Source organism: Macadamia integrifolia, chromosome 5 (assembly GCF_013358625.1).
Source record: "Macadamia integrifolia cultivar HAES 741 chromosome 5, SCU_Mint_v3, whole genome shotgun sequence".
Taxonomy (NCBI): Eukaryota; Viridiplantae; Streptophyta; class Magnoliopsida; order Proteales; family Proteaceae; genus Macadamia; species Macadamia integrifolia.
Genome location: NC_056561.1, coordinates 38,009,612 through 38,027,940, shown reverse-complemented (window position 1 = coordinate 38,027,940; position 18,329 = coordinate 38,009,612). Strand labels below are relative to the sequence as shown.

General features: G+C 38.2%; 2 protein-coding genes across 3 annotated transcripts; one reads left to right on the top strand and one right to left on the bottom strand.

Moving 5' to 3' along the window:
* Window positions 1-587: 587 nt before the first annotated feature.
* LOC122079350 (motile sperm domain-containing protein 2) lies at window positions 588-7,953 on the bottom strand. Of its 2 annotated transcripts, none has more exons than XM_042645742.1 (6): window positions 7,734-7,951; window positions 6,775-6,927; window positions 5,676-5,822; window positions 3,678-3,830; window positions 2,269-2,391; window positions 588-894 (listed from the first exon to the last, which is right to left on the bottom strand). In XM_042645742.1, exons 1-6 carry the CDS (start codon window positions 7,857-7,859, stop codon window positions 817-819), a joined length of 780 nt encoding a protein of 259 aa, XP_042501676.1. In that variant the 5' UTR covers window positions 7,860-7,951; the 3' UTR covers window positions 588-816. The 2 variants fall into 2 exon arrangements, with proteins under 2 accessions (XP_042501676.1, XP_042501677.1); XM_042645743.1 differs by lacking the exon at window positions 588-894 and adding an exon at window positions 1,796-2,187 and having other exon boundaries at window positions 7,734-7,953.
* A 50-nt stretch (window positions 7,954-8,003) lies between these two features.
* Window positions 8,004-17,428, top strand: LOC122079349 (2-oxoglutarate and iron-dependent oxygenase JMJD4). Its single transcript, XM_042645741.1, has 9 exons — window positions 8,004-8,522; window positions 8,772-8,933; window positions 12,377-12,539; window positions 12,735-12,852; window positions 13,359-13,428; window positions 13,521-13,601; window positions 14,854-14,910; window positions 15,019-15,130; window positions 16,465-17,428. Exons 1-9 carry the CDS (start codon window positions 8,307-8,309, stop codon window positions 16,947-16,949), a joined length of 1,464 nt encoding a protein of 487 aa, XP_042501675.1. The 5' UTR covers window positions 8,004-8,306; the 3' UTR covers window positions 16,950-17,428.
* Window positions 17,429-18,329: the final 901 nt, after the last annotated feature.

Sequence of the window (18,329 nt, the reverse complement as noted above, 5' to 3'; positions counted from 1 at the left end):
AAAGCAGCATGGCTGGAAGGACCTAGACATGCATTTTAATATAGATATTAACTCTAGTCAGCGTGGGACTAATTGACGTGGCCTATTGGGCCCGACAGCTTACCCCTGCTTCCGGTTTCAGCTCATGGTTTCAAGAATCGGAAGCCATTCTGAAGCGGTTGATTCCCACTGCGTTTCTAGGATTGAGGCCTGTTCTGGTTGATTTCTGACCCGACTAAATCAAAATCATCTGGACCTGATCTGGATCCAAATTCCGAGATTAACAACCTTGATCTTCTGGCTGGGACCTGGAATTTTAAGCCATCTCAGGTGCAGGCTCGAATCATTTCAGGCTTACAGCGCTGGCCTCTGTGCCCCAACAAATGAGGACCGTGAAGACTTCGAATCTTGATTCTCATTCTCACCCCTAATGCCAATCACTGAAGTTTCAGAATTGATTAAAATTTCCTACAGTAATATATTAACATTACCAGAATAGAAACTCGTAGGGCAAAACTTTGCAACACATTGTCACGGCCTTATACTTTTCTAAGCAATTTGCAATGTTGATCCAGAAAATCCTTTCCACATAGAGAGAGATGCCTTTGTGATCATAAAAGAACAGTGGCATCCGCATCAGGCCTGCTGCCATGGCATTGCTCTAGTCACTATTTTAATTCCTGATAAAAAAACTTGATATGTACAGGAACAAATACACGTTTACCATATTTCTCCCTCTTTTTTCTTTTTTAAATCTATCACTATAGTGAAATCAATACAATAAGAAAATGACAATTGCATAAAAAAGGTCATGAAGTTTAAAGAAAGCCATGACCTTCAGTCTTTGAAGCACACAGGCACCGTTTCTTCTGTAAAATATTCTTCCCGGACAGTGTCCTTGGAGCAAAATCTCGCCTTCAATAGGGAACCAAAAATAAAGTGGACGTCAGATCAACAAGTATCATGTGTACAATATCAAACATCACAAGTTAAAAGAAGCTTTTCTGAAGTGATCCACCAAGAGAATCCATTCTCTTGAATTTTTCAAGAGTGCAAGTTGCAAACTTAATTTTGGAAGGAGATTAGGTATACCTGCCGGCTTTCCCGGAGTTGGGGGCTCATCCAATGGGAGGGCTGGGACGAGAGGGGCATAAGGGATTTTTCCAAGGGAAGGAGGAGAGAGATATACACAGATCTTTCCCCTTAATTTTTTTCATGGGAAAGGCTGGATATGCTAGGGTAACCTCCTCCCTTTCTTCTTATAAGTGGTTTAAATCCACCATTAAAAAGAACTAGAAACTAAAAACCTGCACTTACATTGGTGACTGAAATTTCTCCAATAAAATTCTGAAAAACTCCAAATATGTCTGTAAATATCCCCCCCACCCTCTTTTTTACTAGACTAATAGGCATTTAAATCATTCAGTCCTCTACGTGAAGCTAGTTAACTAACCTAACAAACCTAGATTGCCCAATTTTCTGGTGATTTTTCTGGCGACCTCTTTGCTGATATCAACAAAAAGATGATATCAGCCAACCTAAACCATATACAGATATGTCTCCATGAGTCCATGTTTTCTGCGGTGGCACCCATTGCAGAGTTCTCCTTGTGTCTATTGACACTGGCACACTGGCACACTGGCACACTGGCACACTGGCAGATGTGTCCATGTCATCGGTGCATAGGTATCAACCATTAGAAAGAATCCTGGGAAAAATCAAACAATCTTCTCATAGGTGTTATTGAGCATCCATGAATGCATTATGTTTCTCTCTCCAATTACCAACACTATAAGAAGCCTAAAATTCTTAGATGGCAGGAGGAAGAACATAAATCTATATATATGTAACCCAAAATGATAGAAGGCATTCTAAGAAGTCAAAGATATATATGGTTAATGGCATGTGAAGTCAATGATTATGATGGTAAGGATTGTCCTGTTTATATAACCACTGAAATCTGGACCATGGCACCATCTCCATTAGTTAAAGCCATCAAGAACAACTGCTCTCTAAGCTACACAAATCCTGTCATGCCATTCTATTTACATCTGTATGAGTAGTCATTTCTCTTCTAACAGCTTAAACACAGGTGATTTTCAGCCTTTCCCCCTCGTAATTCTAACACCTCTAGTGTGCACCGTATCTCCATAGAACCAGACTAAGCTGTTAATCTATGGGATCACGGATAACAATGCCTGCAAACATCTTCTCAAGAAAATTTGTATATAAGAGTTAAACTATGCAGCATGTATAACATGAACTTTGCTAAAGCACGGTCAAACTTACCAAAGAAGCATATGATTTTAACAAAGGCTTGACTAGTTGCCAGAGTGGCTGGAAAACAAAGGGAGCATCCACAAAGAGGACCTCCCCCAAGCGCTTTGGATAGTAATAATAGAAGACATCAAACTGCCCAACAGAAAACCAGAAATAAGATTGAATGATCATCAACACATTTTATTGGAAACCTATTTTCTTACCACAATAAATAAATAAATGGAACACCTAATTCAGAGTGCAATCACCAGACATCGAAGTTATTTCAAATACTGATTTTTTTTTTCGTACTCAAATTATTTCAATAAATATATGTAAATTCAGATAACCACTGTTGGGTGAAATTGGTGTCCACTCATTATTTCAAGCAGTCTAAACTGATCACTTCTAAAAATTTAAGCTTTGCAAGCAGATTACTGGAAATATTTCAACAATGCGATCCACAAAAACAAAGCCATAGAAACAATAATCATAGTTGTCATGGCGCCCAGGCAAACCAAAGTACTCAAGGGGGAATTTAAGGCAACACCACCAGGGTGCTGCCACCTAGGAAACCAAGGCACCAATCCAGGCAAAGCCACCTGGACGTCTAGGCGACACCTTGACAACTGTGACAATAATAGTAACAAAGCAATTGCACAACACATGAAATTTGAGGAAAATAATTATAGTTTGGATTTGGTTATCTTGATTGAAAACTTAAGAAAATAATTAGACAAACCTGAGTTAACTGGAATGTCCTCACTAATTAAGATTGAAGAATTCTCCTCTTTCAACAGTCCAAAATGACCACTTTCAACTACTTCATCAGCACTAGTGCCAGCTGCAAAAGTACTAACTCTATTCCAACTTTCTACAATGATTGCCTCCACTAATCTGCCCCCATGAGCCATTATTAGCAGTTACGATGTGACATTTTTTTTGTTTTTCCTGTTCAAGTTTCTAGACAAAGGTAGGATTACTTCAACAATACCTATTAAATCCATAAATAAAACATTGATATGTTTGTGTGAGAGGTCAAACAAACAAATGTGTGAAAGGTTAAACTGATGCGGATTAGGCATGTGATGATGAGAGGATAAAAAGGATTTTCTTTGACAAGATCAATAGGATCTCAACAAACCTCTGGTTTAGGCCTTTTTGTTACTATACACTGTATATGCGAATGCATATTTATTTCAATCAAACAGTCATTTTTACGGTCATGTAACTACAGAGTGGCTGGTTTATGGATGCAATTGGCAGAAATGGTAAGGTAATTGTAGTTTGTCATCCCAATTTAGTGTAAGCTTCTGCAAAAATGTTTCCCTAGAAAAAAATCTATCATTCCTCACTATCAGCACTTAAGATGGAAGTAGGGAAGAAAGGATTTAGCAAGTAATGTATGAAGAAGTTAGGAACACGTCGATATTAGTTACCAAGAACTTTAAGAATTTGATGTCTGCATTCTCTGAACCAAATTCCCGGAGGTCGAATATTCCAAGTATTTGTTCCTTTCCATCTGGGAGTTTACTCAATGCCTTCTCAATCAAGAAAACACAAAGCTTCTCATCCTCAACTGGATCCTGCATCTGAAACCAAATCATTGAGGCATGTCATTAAGAGCCACTAGTAGAAAGCATGTGACAGCAAAACAAAAATGATAATATGACATATTTCATACAATGAGATCATTTGTTAGAAATTGATTTCACAACTCACTCCATGAAAAAGGATCTGTATATGGGTCTGAACGTCCCATAACCTGTGGGTTGTGACATGCCTCGTGTTTAGAGTATCAGGATTTACAGTTAGGTAGCTCCTACAGTCCTACCTAGATCATTGCCAACATAAACTATAGCATGATCAGATAATTCCTAAACATTTTCTCTGCGTTATTTTGTTTGAAGCAGTTTTCAAGCTCCACTTATTTCTGACAATCAAACAATAGAATAAAGCCACTGGCTAAGCCGCTAAGGTCATTTGTCTCAGTTGATTTATGGTGCAGTCAATCTCTTCAGTGAGGCCCATTGAGTGATGTCACTTGATCTAATTATCATGAGAGTAAAACAAATGATAAATGCCACATACCGTCCACCGTTGAGAGACAGACTATTCTCACTTACGGTGATAAACTGGGAACTGGGTTTGTTGGATCCATTTGTTTAAACTTATTCCACTTGAGATGCAGGTAGTAACGTTTCAAGAGGGAATTCTATCTGCTATCAAAACTTCATTTTCAGTTTGAACACTTCTGATCCAAAATCAATCCGATCTGAATCATCTGATGGATCTGATTGACCCCTGCAGGTAATGTGCCAACTAATGGAATGGAAGTGATTCCGATCTGATGGCTAAATATAGGCTAGATCTGAATCAAGATCTAATAATCAAAATTAATGGAAAAAATATTCCAGATCTGAAGGTCAGATTTTATGGAAGATGATAAGAGAATAGATGTGAGATTGATAAAAATAAGACGGGAGGGAAAATAGGTGTTATAATGAGGAAGGGACAGAGAAATAAAGGTGAGGGAAAGATTAAATTTCTTCTAAAAAATAGATCTAAAATTTAAAGCAAATCAAGAAAGAGAGAGAAGACAGTCATGCAAGAGAGAGAAAATTAGGGAGTATAGAAGGAGAGAAATAATGAGAGAAAGTAACCGTGGGGGTGGGGAGAGATGAAGATAATGATAGGGGAAGAGAGAATGGTTAAAGGAAAGAAATGTCCTATTACCAAAATCAAGAGGAAGGAGAGGGAGAAATAAGAAAGAATCATAACCTGGTTGGAACCAGGCTCAAAACCAAAATCTTGAACCTTGTAAAAGATAATGAAATTCAATACTAGAACTCTGTCCCCACCCCTCTATATTAACTCTCCTTGAAGAACATGACATGTAAACATCTCCATTGAGGATGGTTTTCCAACCATAAACTTCTGGATGTCAGAAACTTTTGGTTGCAGAGGAAGGAGAAGAAGATACTGATAGAGGAAGAGAGAATGGTTAAAGGAAAGAAATGTCCTATTACCAAAATCAAGAGGAAGAAGAGGGAGAAATAAGAAAGAATCATAACCTGGTTGGAACCAGGCTCAAAACGAAAATCTTGAACCTTGTAAAAGAGAATGAAATTCAATACTATAACTCTGTCCCCACCCCTCTATATTAACTCTTCTTGAAGAACACGACATGTAAACATCTCCATTGAGGATGGTTTCCAACCATAAACTTCTGGATAATCAGAAACTTTTGGTTGCAGAATCATAACCTGATGAAATCTAGGTCCTATTTGTTCCCCCCCCCACCCCCCCCCCCTCCTTTCTTCTCCTTTCCCCTAAAGGATCTCAATCTAAAAAATTAACTTTTCTGCAAATTTAAGATAGCAGACCAATAAGAGAAATTTGGGGAACAAAATAGCATAGTCAACTTTCACACTTACTGCTGGAAAATGTTTGGATGCCACCACTATGAGTACAGGTCTGTCATAAACATCAAGAAAGTCATGCACGTAAGCTTTTCCAGTTTCAGCTATGCTTTTTACAGACTCTTCAGACAATTCTGACACGCCAAACTCTTCATGCCATTTCTAGTATAGATAGAAGGAAAGCTACAAAAGCAATAAATCCTTGATAACTATTCTTGACTGCTCTCTTTTTTTTTTTAATTTTGATTAAAATTAGAGTCAGATTGTGTTCGATACCACTAACTCTATGGAAGACTCGACTGTTCTAAGATCTGTAGGACCTTTTCATTTAGAAAAGAAGACAGTTTTAGATCAACTTGAGGACTTCAACTTCTGTAATCTGAATAAAATGAACCACATAATTTTTGTTAATTCTAGAGAAACGGATGTCCCACCATTTTATAAAATAGTGCCACAACACATAATAAAATGGTATTTTTGCATTGTTAAACAAAATAACAACTTAGACAAAGAAAAAAAATCCATGTAGACGTATGTATTTAGAGGTAGAAGACCGAATCTGCCTGGACGCAGATTCAATATGAGAATAAAAGGATGTGAAAATAAAGACTCATATCTGGTTTGAAATGCTTAGGTTCTGGATCTGTGTCAAATGGATTGAAATTAGAATCCAGGAAATGATCCGATTCATTAAGGCTTCATTTGGTCGTAAGGGAAATTAAAGGGAAGGGAAGTGAAATTTTCAAACAATAAAAGGAAACTCTTGTAATCATTAACCCACATGATTATGTCACTAACTCCAAATGCTTTCACATTTGGTTATTAAATTTCAGTTTACTTTGCATCCAAATCCCTTGGATTTGAAAAGTGAAATAAAATGTATATCTGAAAAGTAACATTACTAAAATATGGTAAGAAATTTAAGTAGTTTATACAATTATGTTAGGTAATGATTACAAGAGTTTCTTTTTAGGTTTGGAAATTTTCATTTCCCTTCCCTTTAAACAATGATTACCTGAAGAGGACTATGTAGCAGAGTAATACCAAACTAAATCACGGGGTCATTATAAAATTCGGTCATCCTCCCCCAAATCATGAACATGATCATGGATACAATGGCTATCGTTAATTTTTTGACAGCTTCATCAACAGAAAACTTTCGATCCTTGAGAAACCATAGGATCATCTCGTCATCATCTCTTCCATTCTTGCCTACATGAAGACTAGGATGATCTCTCTTGAGCTTTTCCTTTACTTCCATTATGAGCTGCAGAGTTTTAAAAACACTGTGAGAATTTAAGGTCTATCAAGAATGACAAGAAACACATGAAACAAGAAATTAAAAATTGATGCAAAAATTACGTAAAATTAATTAGACCTCCTAAAGTTATAACTGACTGAACAAGCTGATCGTCAGTGAAAGGCTTATTGAGTTCAGTACTAACATATGTAGCAGTTAAAAGGAATTTTCCCACGAAATTGTAGTTAATGGTTATTGAATGCAATGCATATGGTTCTGTGTTATTGGCTCATATCTCTTTTATGTTTGTCTAGCCCAAATGTTTCATTAGATTCACCAAATTCTTATGCTAACTAGTTTCACACTTAAATATGCTAGAAGTTGAATAAGAAGATGCTGCCAGCGACTCTCAACGGCAGTGTTAAACTATGACTTCATTGAATTGCTACACCCAGAAGCACAAAAATGCTCAAAAATGGCTGCAATCGAGGAAAGCAGAACCTAATAGAGTATTTCATCGTCAAACGCATCCCAATTCCCAATAATAGCAGAAGTATATCACACAGAGTGACAGTAAATGCAGCAACAAAAGAAAAAAATAAGCATCCAGAGAACGAACTAGGATACAGACGATAAAGTCGTAGATTGTGGAATCATCGAAGAATTGTTCCAGTAAGAAAACCTTTCAAATATAGCGTATATTTCCTAAAATCTTCAAATTCGGAGGCGAGCGAAAACGAAGATTGAAATCTTAAAAATCTTCGAAAGATTTAAGAAACTTAATGTTCTGTAATCGATAATCGTAGAAGAAAAGAACGAAAGCCAATAAATACCTTGTGCGATTCGACTGACGGCAACATCGAATTCTGAGCGTAAACTTTAGAGAATCGGATCGGTGAATTTTTGGGGACAAAGCCATGAAAGGAATGGAGAAGAGGAGGACCTAAACGCAGAGCCATTTCCCAAGTTTCCAACTCCTCCTGCTTTCGAGTTCGGAGTCCAACAAAGCCTCCTCTTCTTCAACCGTTCACATCGCAGATTTATGGATTTTGTTCCAACACGATGATCTGACCTGGCAATTAATTAAGGCCACGTGGCTGTCGGCTAAGAGTTTGAACAGATGGAAGTGCCCCATCACATGGTTGGAAATTAGATAGGGATGGCAGGTGTAAGTGTAATTTCGATAAATGTAAGGGACCTGAATTGCAGTTTATCCTTTCAAGTCCCTTCCTCTTTCTTCTTTCCTCTTCCCGAAGGAGAGAACCTCAAAGCAGGTTCGAGTCGGCAACAGACCTTGGGTAAGCAACGAAGCAGTTCTTTCGTTGGAGAGAGAGAAAGAGAGATTATCTGATTCGAATTTAAGAAACTGGGTTTCGCAATCGAAGATCCCTAATCATCAGGTCAGAATGGATAGCAGCGTCAACATAGGAGGGTATATAGAGAAAGTGAACGGCAAAGAACTGAGTTACAGTGATTTTGTGAAAAGGTATATGGAGAAGAACAAGCCCGTTGTTCTCACAGGCCTAATGGATGAATGGAGGGCTTGCAGTGATTGGGTCATCGGGGGTGGGGAGCCCAATCTGCATTACTTCTCTTCTCATTTTGGGAATTCCAGAGTTCAGGTATTTTCGATGTTTTTCACTGTTTTCCCCTCGTAGTATCCATTTATTCTTTTACAAATTTGAGTTTCGGATGGAAATTATCAATTATCAATTTGCTGCCTCAGTTCTTCTGTAGTCTGGATGCCATCGTTGGGTGATCACTGGGCAATCGTATAGTTATTTTGTAATTGTTGAATTACCAGAGAGATGGAGAACATAGCCATCATTTAAATTTTTTTCATCACTTTGTTACATCGTTTTCAATTGTAGGTTGCTGATTGTGGTAGAAGAGAGTTCACAGATCAGAAGAGAGTTGAAATGTCTGTCTCCGACTTTATTAGCAATTGGCTTGAGCTTTCTGGTAAAAAATGCACTTATGCTTCAGGCAATGGTCAGACCCTGCTATATTTAAAGGATTGGCATTTTGTGAAGGTACGTGTGAGAAGTGGTTGTCATCCCCTCATTTAGTTACTTAATCTGCTTATCTGCTATAAAGTGCTACTGCTCCTTCATTATTGGTGATTGATTCAGAAATATAAGATTGGATGGTTTGTTATCAACCAATTGATGATTCTGATGCCGCAGTCCATGATACTAAAGAGCTTAATTGGTGATTCATGTACTCAAAACACTTGTGACTCTATTCACCTCTCTAAAGCCTGCAATTCTGAATGAATTTTATTTTTCTGATCCATTACGATAGTGTAAAGGCATCTGTCGTTGGGACTACTTTTGTAAGTACGTATATACACATGTAACGAAAAGTACCTACACTTCTTATAGATTTTTCTATGTTTGAAACATAGTAATTCTACATGTGGTTCTATAGAGGTTTACTTCTTTGAGTTGAATTAACCATAGCCCCAAGATCACTTCATCTATAGGCTGGTAACTTAGGGGCTGTATGACAATGTTTCTATTCCAATTTAGTATTTCTGAGTCAGATGTACTTTTTTGTGTTTCTATTAATGTTGAATACTTCTGTATAAATTAATGTTGTATGGTAAAACTGGAAAAAATACTGCCACTAAAAAAGAACAGAAACGAGTATCATATTTCTGGGTGGAATTATGAATGAACAGAGAAGCGATTCCAAACGAGTATATCAAGTAACAAAATATATAGAATTTCAAGATAAGTTTTTCTCAAGAAATCACTGGTTTTGAGCATTTGTACCGACTCCCTGCATGATCCACATGCTGACTTTAGGTTCTTGGGCAGGGAAACATCAAGCCCAACTTCAGTGGATACTCCTCAGAGAATCAAGGTCCCCTTCCCCTTTTTACAATAACAACAACAACTCAGCCTTTTCCCAACTAAATGGGGTCTGCTTATGTGGATCCATGGGAGGGTAAAATAGAAATAAAAGTAAAAAAGAAAGAAACTAAGCAACACCTCAGGAACATCCCACCTAAATGGGGTTGGCTACATAAATCTTTGCTCTCCAAACAACTCTATCTAGTATTCTCACGATGGTCCCATTTTTTTTTCCCTTCTTCTCTTTTCCTGTTAATGAAGCTCGTCTTATTCATTTCAGAAAGGGTGGTAAAACCAATTTTATTGAGACTTTGCATTTGTAAAACATAGGGATGGGGGATCCTAGGCTGATGTAAGATTTAATCAACTCAATCTACACACCTTTAGGACCTATGTTACCTGGAAACAAGAATAGGTGTCAGAATCCAATGCAAAGATGAGGTGTTGGGACTTATCAAAGCTCCAAAATATGATTCAGGGATTCAGGGGTGTATAGAATTATCCTTTAAATACTAAAAGTTCATTTTCATATCGTGCATATGGATATAAATAGGTACGTTAGTATTGTGTAAGGGTCAACTGTTTATAAATAATTTATCTGCACTCTCTTTACATATTATGTCCAGTTTAGCTTCGTCTAATTATTTTAGGTTCTATAAGAGGATATACGAGTAGGTAGCATTTATTTTATGGGAGAAAGAACATTGCCAGGCTGTGTAGTCTGCGGTAGGCTAGTAGCGCCTCCTTGTGTCTATCTCTCTCCTCCCTCCTATGAAATGACATATCTGTCCCCTATTGTGGGAAGAGAGTGATAGACACAAGGTGGTGCCAGCATACACTATGCAGCCGGACATTGAACTCAATTCCTTATTTTATATATGTATGTTACAGTTGTAGAGTAGTTGAACTTGTACTAGACTAGTGCAGCAGTACTACTAGGTGTCCCAGACTTCACACATTGCCAGTCTCAAAATCAGTGGTGGCATTGAGTACCCTCTTATCCGTTTACCAGTCTTTCCCATCTCTAGTTTGGAGGATAATGATAAGGATTTCATACCCAGTAAGAATAAATAGGGAGGGTAAGGGATAGACTCTTTTTCCCATCTAGCTAAACAGGGAGGGTAAGGTTAAGAGAGTCTTAACCTCCTTGTTTGCCCATCTAGATGAACAATGAGGGTAAGGTTAAGAAAGTCTATTCATCCAAAAAAAAAAGGTTAAGAAAGTCTTAACCTCGTTGTTTGCCCATTTACCTGCCAAGGTGGGATAATTTGGTAATTTGACACATATACATACCTCTAAAATTCTTTATGTGTAAAGCTCGTAGCTAGTATTCCAATCAAAATTCCCCGAATAAATTGTTTTAAAAGTCCATAGTTATCATAAGGCACCTTCGTCACCTAGGTGATGCCTTGCTCTTTTTTTAACCATCATCCTCCATCGCCTTATCGCCTTGATAACTATTTAAAATAGCATTGTTGAGGCATTACCATAGTTATCAATTCGGCCGAATAATTCGCGAATTATTCGGCCGAACCGAATTTTTCCGAATTTTATCAAAAATTCGGACCGAATCCGAATTAAAAATAAAATTCTTTAAAATTCGCGACTTTTTCAAAAATGAATATAAATCGCGAATAATTCGGACCGAATCCGAATTAAACCGAATTATTCGGTCCATTTAAACATTATTTAAAAAAAAAACCAAAAATAAAAAATAAAAAAATAAAAAAACAATTTTTTTTTTAAAAAAAAAACCCCAATAAGATTTTTTGACCGCTTTTTTGACCGAATCCTTAAATTAATCATCTGAATTATTCCGAATAATTCCCGAATCCAAATTTGCTAACTATGGGCATTACCCACCTTACCAGTTGACCCACTGGGTAAGAGGTATTTTACCCTTGGCTTATAGGGTAAGGGAAAATCCTCACCAGACCCTACAGGGCAAAGGGGATGGGGGATGGGGGATGGGGGATGGGGTAAGGATAAAGCCATTATACTCCCCATTGCCACTCCTAATTAAAATATGTGTTTGCATGTAGGAGACAAGGAGAGAACCCCAAGGGTGTAGTTCAGTTGGCAAGGGAGCATACCTAAATCGACATGTGTTCTGAGTTTGACTCCCTTACCCCCGTGGGGCCAGCCCCACTGTTTCTATTGGTTCTCATAGGAACTGGCACTGACCTGATTCGTGTTTGTGGGGGTGTACATGTGTGTCCCGGGCATTAGTCGGGCCAAAGGTCAGGCCCGTCTAGACACCCTCGTTAGCAAAAAACATGGAAGACAAGGGGAGATTCCTATTTTGAAGTGTCCAGAAGATAGACATGAATTACAGCCTAAGATGTGTTTCTTCCCATTTGCACTCTGTTGTTTTCACTTTTCAATGATGTTGTCTCTGGGCCACAGTAGTAATGATTATTTAGAAGCGTTTTGTTTGATATTCTTAAAATTATAGCTCATAAAACTGATATCTACAAATATTTTCAGATGGCCATAGTAGGCATGCCAGTGCTAGGTTTCCATGTGTGATAGTTGACACTCATTCTGCTCCTAAGGTAAATAGGCTGTAATGTTGCTGTCCCAGTATGTTTTCTCATCATCTTTAATGCAACTCCCAGGAACACCCAGATTATGCACCCTACACAACTCCATTATTTTTTCGTGATGATTGGCTCAATATATATCTCGATAGTCATCATATGCATAGGGATCCTGACACCTATCACGAGACAAATGATATAAATTGCTCTGACTATCGTTTTGTTTACATGGGAACAAAAGGTATGTGTTAGACTTATAAGTCATTCTATATATACTAGGTCTATACTTGATTATAGCTCGTGTATTTTTTGTTCCAAAAAATAAATTCCCTCCCCTGACCTAGATTCTGTTTCTACTTTGTTGTCTCAGTCGGAGTTATAACCTGAGGAGGACAAAATACCCTGCCTCAAGTGTTGATTCTAATTTATATTGCAGGTACATGGACTCCTCTTCATGCTGATGTTTTCAGGTCATATAGTTGGTCAGCAAATGTGTGTGGGAAGAAAAAATGGCTGTTCCTTTCTCCTTCTCAGTGTCACCTTGTGTTTGACAGGTATGGGAACTTTTGGAGCATTAATTGAATGATTAGAATCATTAGATATATATTGAAGTTTGACAATGAACCATGAGTCTAGTTTAAGAATTGTTTGCATAAGTAATGTCCAAGAGGGGGAGGGGGGGAGACTCGTGCTTTTCAGATCTATAATGGACTAAAAGTCGGATCATCAACTAATTGTTTACTGACACCACAAAGACAGACCACCAACTCCTTCTTCCTACTGTTTAATTTATCAACTACTGACTCTTGGGTTGGGCACCAGTGGATGAAAGTCCCACTATTCCACTTGTATATTTGGTCATACTTGTACTTTTTTTTTTGGGTGGTGGGTGGTGGGTGGGGGGTGGGGGGAGAGGGGAGGGGGAGGTGGTGAACAAAAGGGGTAGCTTATTGATGTAAACTTCACAATGCCAAGTGATGGAAACTAGAGCAAAGAGGAAAATAAGGAAAACAAATGTCACTTCACGTGCCAATACCTTACCTTTGCCTTATTCTTGCAGTAACCTGAAAAGCTCTGTCTATGACATTTTTGGTGATGTTCTGGATGCAAAGTTTCCAGACTTTAAGAAGGTATTCAACACTACTGGATTTTGTCTCTCTCTCTCTCTCCTCTTTTAAATCGTCTCTGCAATGCAGCAAGTGCTTATGCATTTCATGTGCAGGCTATTTGGTTGGAATGCACTCAAGAACAAAATGAAATTATCTTTGTGCCGAGCGGATGGTACCACCAAGTTCACAATCTGGTATTCCTCATTTGCCTTGTGTAGGGTACATGCTTTGTTAAGTTCTAAAATAATCATCTCCACATTTTCCCTGTTTAAAAGAATTCCATTTCAAGTCATTGATGATACCCATATGTCAATACTGAACATGACTGGTGTTTACCTGTTGGCATGCACAATGCAATGCTGATACATAGTGCATGAATTCTTTGAGTACAAGTTTCTTTTACCATTCATGTTGTTGTTTTCCTCTTAATTCTTGATGATTTCCTGTTACTCAGACATGGTAGCATAAAACTAGTAAATCTTGGTAGAAGAAACTTTGTCAGTATCGGCAGTTTCTCTAGCTTTGGAAGATATAATGTTGTATTAAATTCTTAGTCAAAAAACTGAAACCATAAACATGCCATCATTATATTGGATGGGATACTTAAACAGGAATTGAATAGTGTTTTCCACAGTTTTCTGTATCTGTAGTAGGGCTTCTTAGGCCTCTGCAGGTGGTGGGGAAAGAGGCTTGGAATTTTACATTAATTGAATTTTACCCCTGAATTTATTCTCAAACACTAAAAAGAAATAGCTACCTCCTTTATGTAAGTCCTGGATCTGACAGAATGTTCTGGTGTGAGCTGCATGCTGATGGAGTTTTTCCTCATTATTTATGGTCTCTGTATGATCATTCTCTTGACCAACAAAGTCCATGGTTGACTCCCAGGCTGCTGATATGTACAGCTTGTGAAGCTTGTCTTTCTTAGGAGGAAGTAGGGAAGTTGAATCAGAGAAGACTTGATCTTTGCTTGGATGCAATAGCTCACTTTACATCATAAAAAAAAAATATACATGAATATGGGTTTCTACTGGGCATAGCAGTTGAGATTTTAAAATGGAATCAGAATTCAATGATTCTATGCTCTATAGCATCCTTGAGATCACTTTGCTTTTCCAACTGCAAATGGAAAAATAAAAGAATTGGAAGACCGTATTTAATCTATGTATGGGAGGAAGCCCCCTCTTTTCTTTTTTTTTTCCCTCTTCCTCATATCTCCTATGAATATTTCTGCAGTAATCTGTTCTAACCCCATTATTTTGTGCTTAACCTGTAGGGCATGTGTAGGTATTAACAGAGCTGAGACATTCTGAATTAATTACAGAACTGTTTCCTGTATCTGCCATATTTTATCTGATTATGCTATCTCAAATATTTTGTTTTACCTATCTTTGGGAGATTTATGTGTTCCTACTAACACTAAAACCTCATTTGTACTATTTATAGGAAGATACAATATCCATAAATCACAACTGGTTCAATGCCTATAACCTTTCTTGGGTGGTACGTAGAGCAGACTCATCCAACTTATCTGATCCATTAGAATGAACTAGATGGAAAAAGATGTCTTGATAAACTAACTTATGTCTCTTAAACTATATCCGTTTTCAGTGGGAATTACTTGTCAAAGACTACAGGGAGGCAAGGGAGTACATAGAGGACATCAGAGATATTTGTGATGATTTTGAAGGTCTCTGTCAGCGCAATCTTGCAGCTAATACAGGTAATATGTGAAAGTAAGGTGAAACACAGAATTCTGAGCAGCAGATTATGGGATCCAGTTGTGGGCTGTGATCTTCAAACTCCCTGTGCAGTATCATGGTTTTCAAAGACCTAACATGGTCATCACATGAGTAGGTGATCCTCTAGGTCCAGATCATAGCATTATTCCTGGTACTCTGTGGGGTGGATAACTAGGATCACCTGAAGTCCCCCCTCCCACCCCCCAAATGTTTCTGTGCTGAACCCTGTAAATAATGAATATGCCATCAGTTGGGAGCCAAAGACAAATCCAGCCCTTACAACATGCCTGTAAGTCCAACTCTGGTTGGTTGGGGGATAGATAAGGTTTAAAATCAGTATTGTAGAGTTTTAAATCAATAATGTAACATGAACTCAAAGCCTCTTCAACCAAAGAAGTTTTGACATCACCAGCTGAACACCACATCTCATTTAAGACATCCGAAACACGTGCATATGCATGTGCATGTTTTCCGCATAATGTAGCTAATTTCACCTTCTACTGTTATAAAAAAGAGGAACTTTCATCCCTCAATGGTTGATGATACTAAAACCCCATTTGGTTAGAAGTGAAGTGAAGTAATACTTCCATTGGCAACGTGAACTGAAGTAAAATGAAATGAAAAAATAGGGTTTGAACATTTCAATATGGGAAGTAGAGTGAAAAAAGGTTGTTGATTTTACTTAACTTTCATTCACTTCACTTCTACAAGAGTCAGGTTTTGAACAAATGGCATATTTTGCCAGCTTGATGTGTGGCCCAGGACAATGCCCAATCTAGAGGAGACTTGGCTAATCAGCGGGCACACCGCATAGGCGATACCCACCCTTAACTGTGTTAATGACTCGACACCATTTTTCTTTCCACCTTGTCGTGTCAAAAGGAACTAGGTTTGGTGGCTATGCTACTCGGACACTTCAAACTATGAGCTTTAGCATCTGATACTTCATGTAAGCGAATGAGAATGGAGGAAATGTATCCTTTGCCGCAGCCAATGTGTATCCTTTATCATGTCCATAGTTTGGCAGTTGGGGACAGGTGCGATCTGCGATCCCCAAATGAATCAGGCAAGCTAGGTTTGATTTATATGTGCTACATCATTGCTCAATGAGGCTAGAGGTTGGGACATGATGGGTTATTTGGAGATAGGTCTACACAGCCCATTTGAAATCTTTCTGTCTCTCTCTCTCTGTTACACAAACAAAAACTTTGGGTTTGGCATCTAAAGTCTTATTCCATTCTGCCTATTTCTCAACAGAGGTTTCTGTTAAATGTGGTTAATTGTATCCTAGTAATTATTTCTTAATGTCTTGCAGGTATGAACTACTCTGATTTCTTCATCTTCATCGTGCGCTTGTCCTTTGCCAACTTGATCCAATTGTACCACCTCATTAGATGCTATCAAAACTGTGCTGATGGTCTATCTGCAAGAGTTCAGTATTTAGTTTCAAACATTGTGTCTATGCGCAAAGTCTCTGTAGAAATGGAGTCCATAGGAGGCTTCAGAGGACATATTGCCACCTCACTGGATCTGAAAGAAGTCCTGGAGGAGCCTGAGTTCCTAGACCTCTGCAGGGCTTTGCATAGAACATATGAGATCATCGATAACCAAGTGGAACGAAGTCCTGAGACAAATGAACCTTTCAGAGTTGATTTGGAGGATCTCGACTTTTTTGAAGCATCTAATACAAAGGTCTCTACTCCCAGAGATCTAATTAGAGGTTTAGACTATGCTTTTATGAAATTTAATGGCATCTCTGATTTTGGGAGCTTGAGTTTGATTTCTTCAGATGATAATTGAAGTTTACTACCTGTTCTTTAAGAAGAAATATTTGGATGTGACATAACTTTCGGGGAAGTCTTGGAGACCCAATTCTGTAATGCACATCGAGGATATGAGGTCTTTGGTGGACTTTCTAGCCTTTGTTTTGCCAAATGAGTTGAGACCACTATACTTGTCAGTCCAAGACCATTGCGACTTGAGGGTTTAGAGGATTGCAGTGACTGGAAGATGGGGATGAATCCTGATATCAAGCTGATGTTGGAAACTACAGGCATGGAGCATTGTCTTGATGACACTGCATTGCTCATGAAGAATTCAAGGTGTAACATTTGTTGAGAACTCTAAGGGAAACATTCATAATTACAGGTGGAAGTCCTTGTTTATTTATTTGGCAGCGCAGGAGCGCAAATTTGAGATCAAGTAAACTTTTGTGCATACACTACTTCTGATCATTATTTTTGAAAGAGAATTATAAATTTGTGTCGTCGTTGGCTCCCCATTATTCTGTCTTTTCTTACTCGCAGGCAAGAAGTTGCAGGTTGCATGTTTCCCACAAACACAAGAAAGATTGAGGTCCCCAAGTGGATTGTATTTGAACTGAAGTTGCACTCTTTAGGGCTACAATTTTGGTGAATTTAAAAATAAAAAAAAAGCTTTATTTTATCTTCATTCAAGGGTTATAATCCTTTTTTTTTGTTCTTTAAAGGCTGCTCTTTATTAGGGTTCCAGACAAAGTGTGACAATCTCTCTCTATCCCTTTTTTTTTTAGGGGTAATGATCTCTCGCTATCCCTAAAATCACTTGTCCCTCCCAAACTTTGCAGTAGCGGGAGTCTCGTGTACTGAATTACTCTTTTGCTCTTGCTTATAGAAATCCTGTAGAACCTGAGAGAGCAGAAAAAAAGGGGAAAGAAAACTAATTGACAGGTTTGGGGAATCGGTATAGAATCGATGTATCGGCCATGCCTGATACGACTGATATTGTATCAGCGATTTGGCTTAAATACTTGATGAATCAAGTATTGACCCAATACAGACTGATACTGTCGATATCGTTTTCGGTATTGGTGGATACCGGTCTCAATTCAATAAAGCCATCCCATGCGCTTCAACGGTTTAACACATGATCAGTAGGTATGTATTTTATTAGGTGACAGCAGTGTTGGTAGACTAAATTACTTCTCCGTTCACCTTCACCTTCACCTTCTTGTGATTTTATGGATTTGGAAGTCTAATAAAGGCTATGAATACAGCAGATTTCATAGGCACTCTTTGATGTGGGACTAAAACCCCTCGCATTCTTAGCTATGGAACGCATCAATCCCCTCCCCTTAGCTTGGGGATTCGCATTGTCGGTGCACAGACAATCTGTTTTGATACCATTTGATGAAGTAGATCT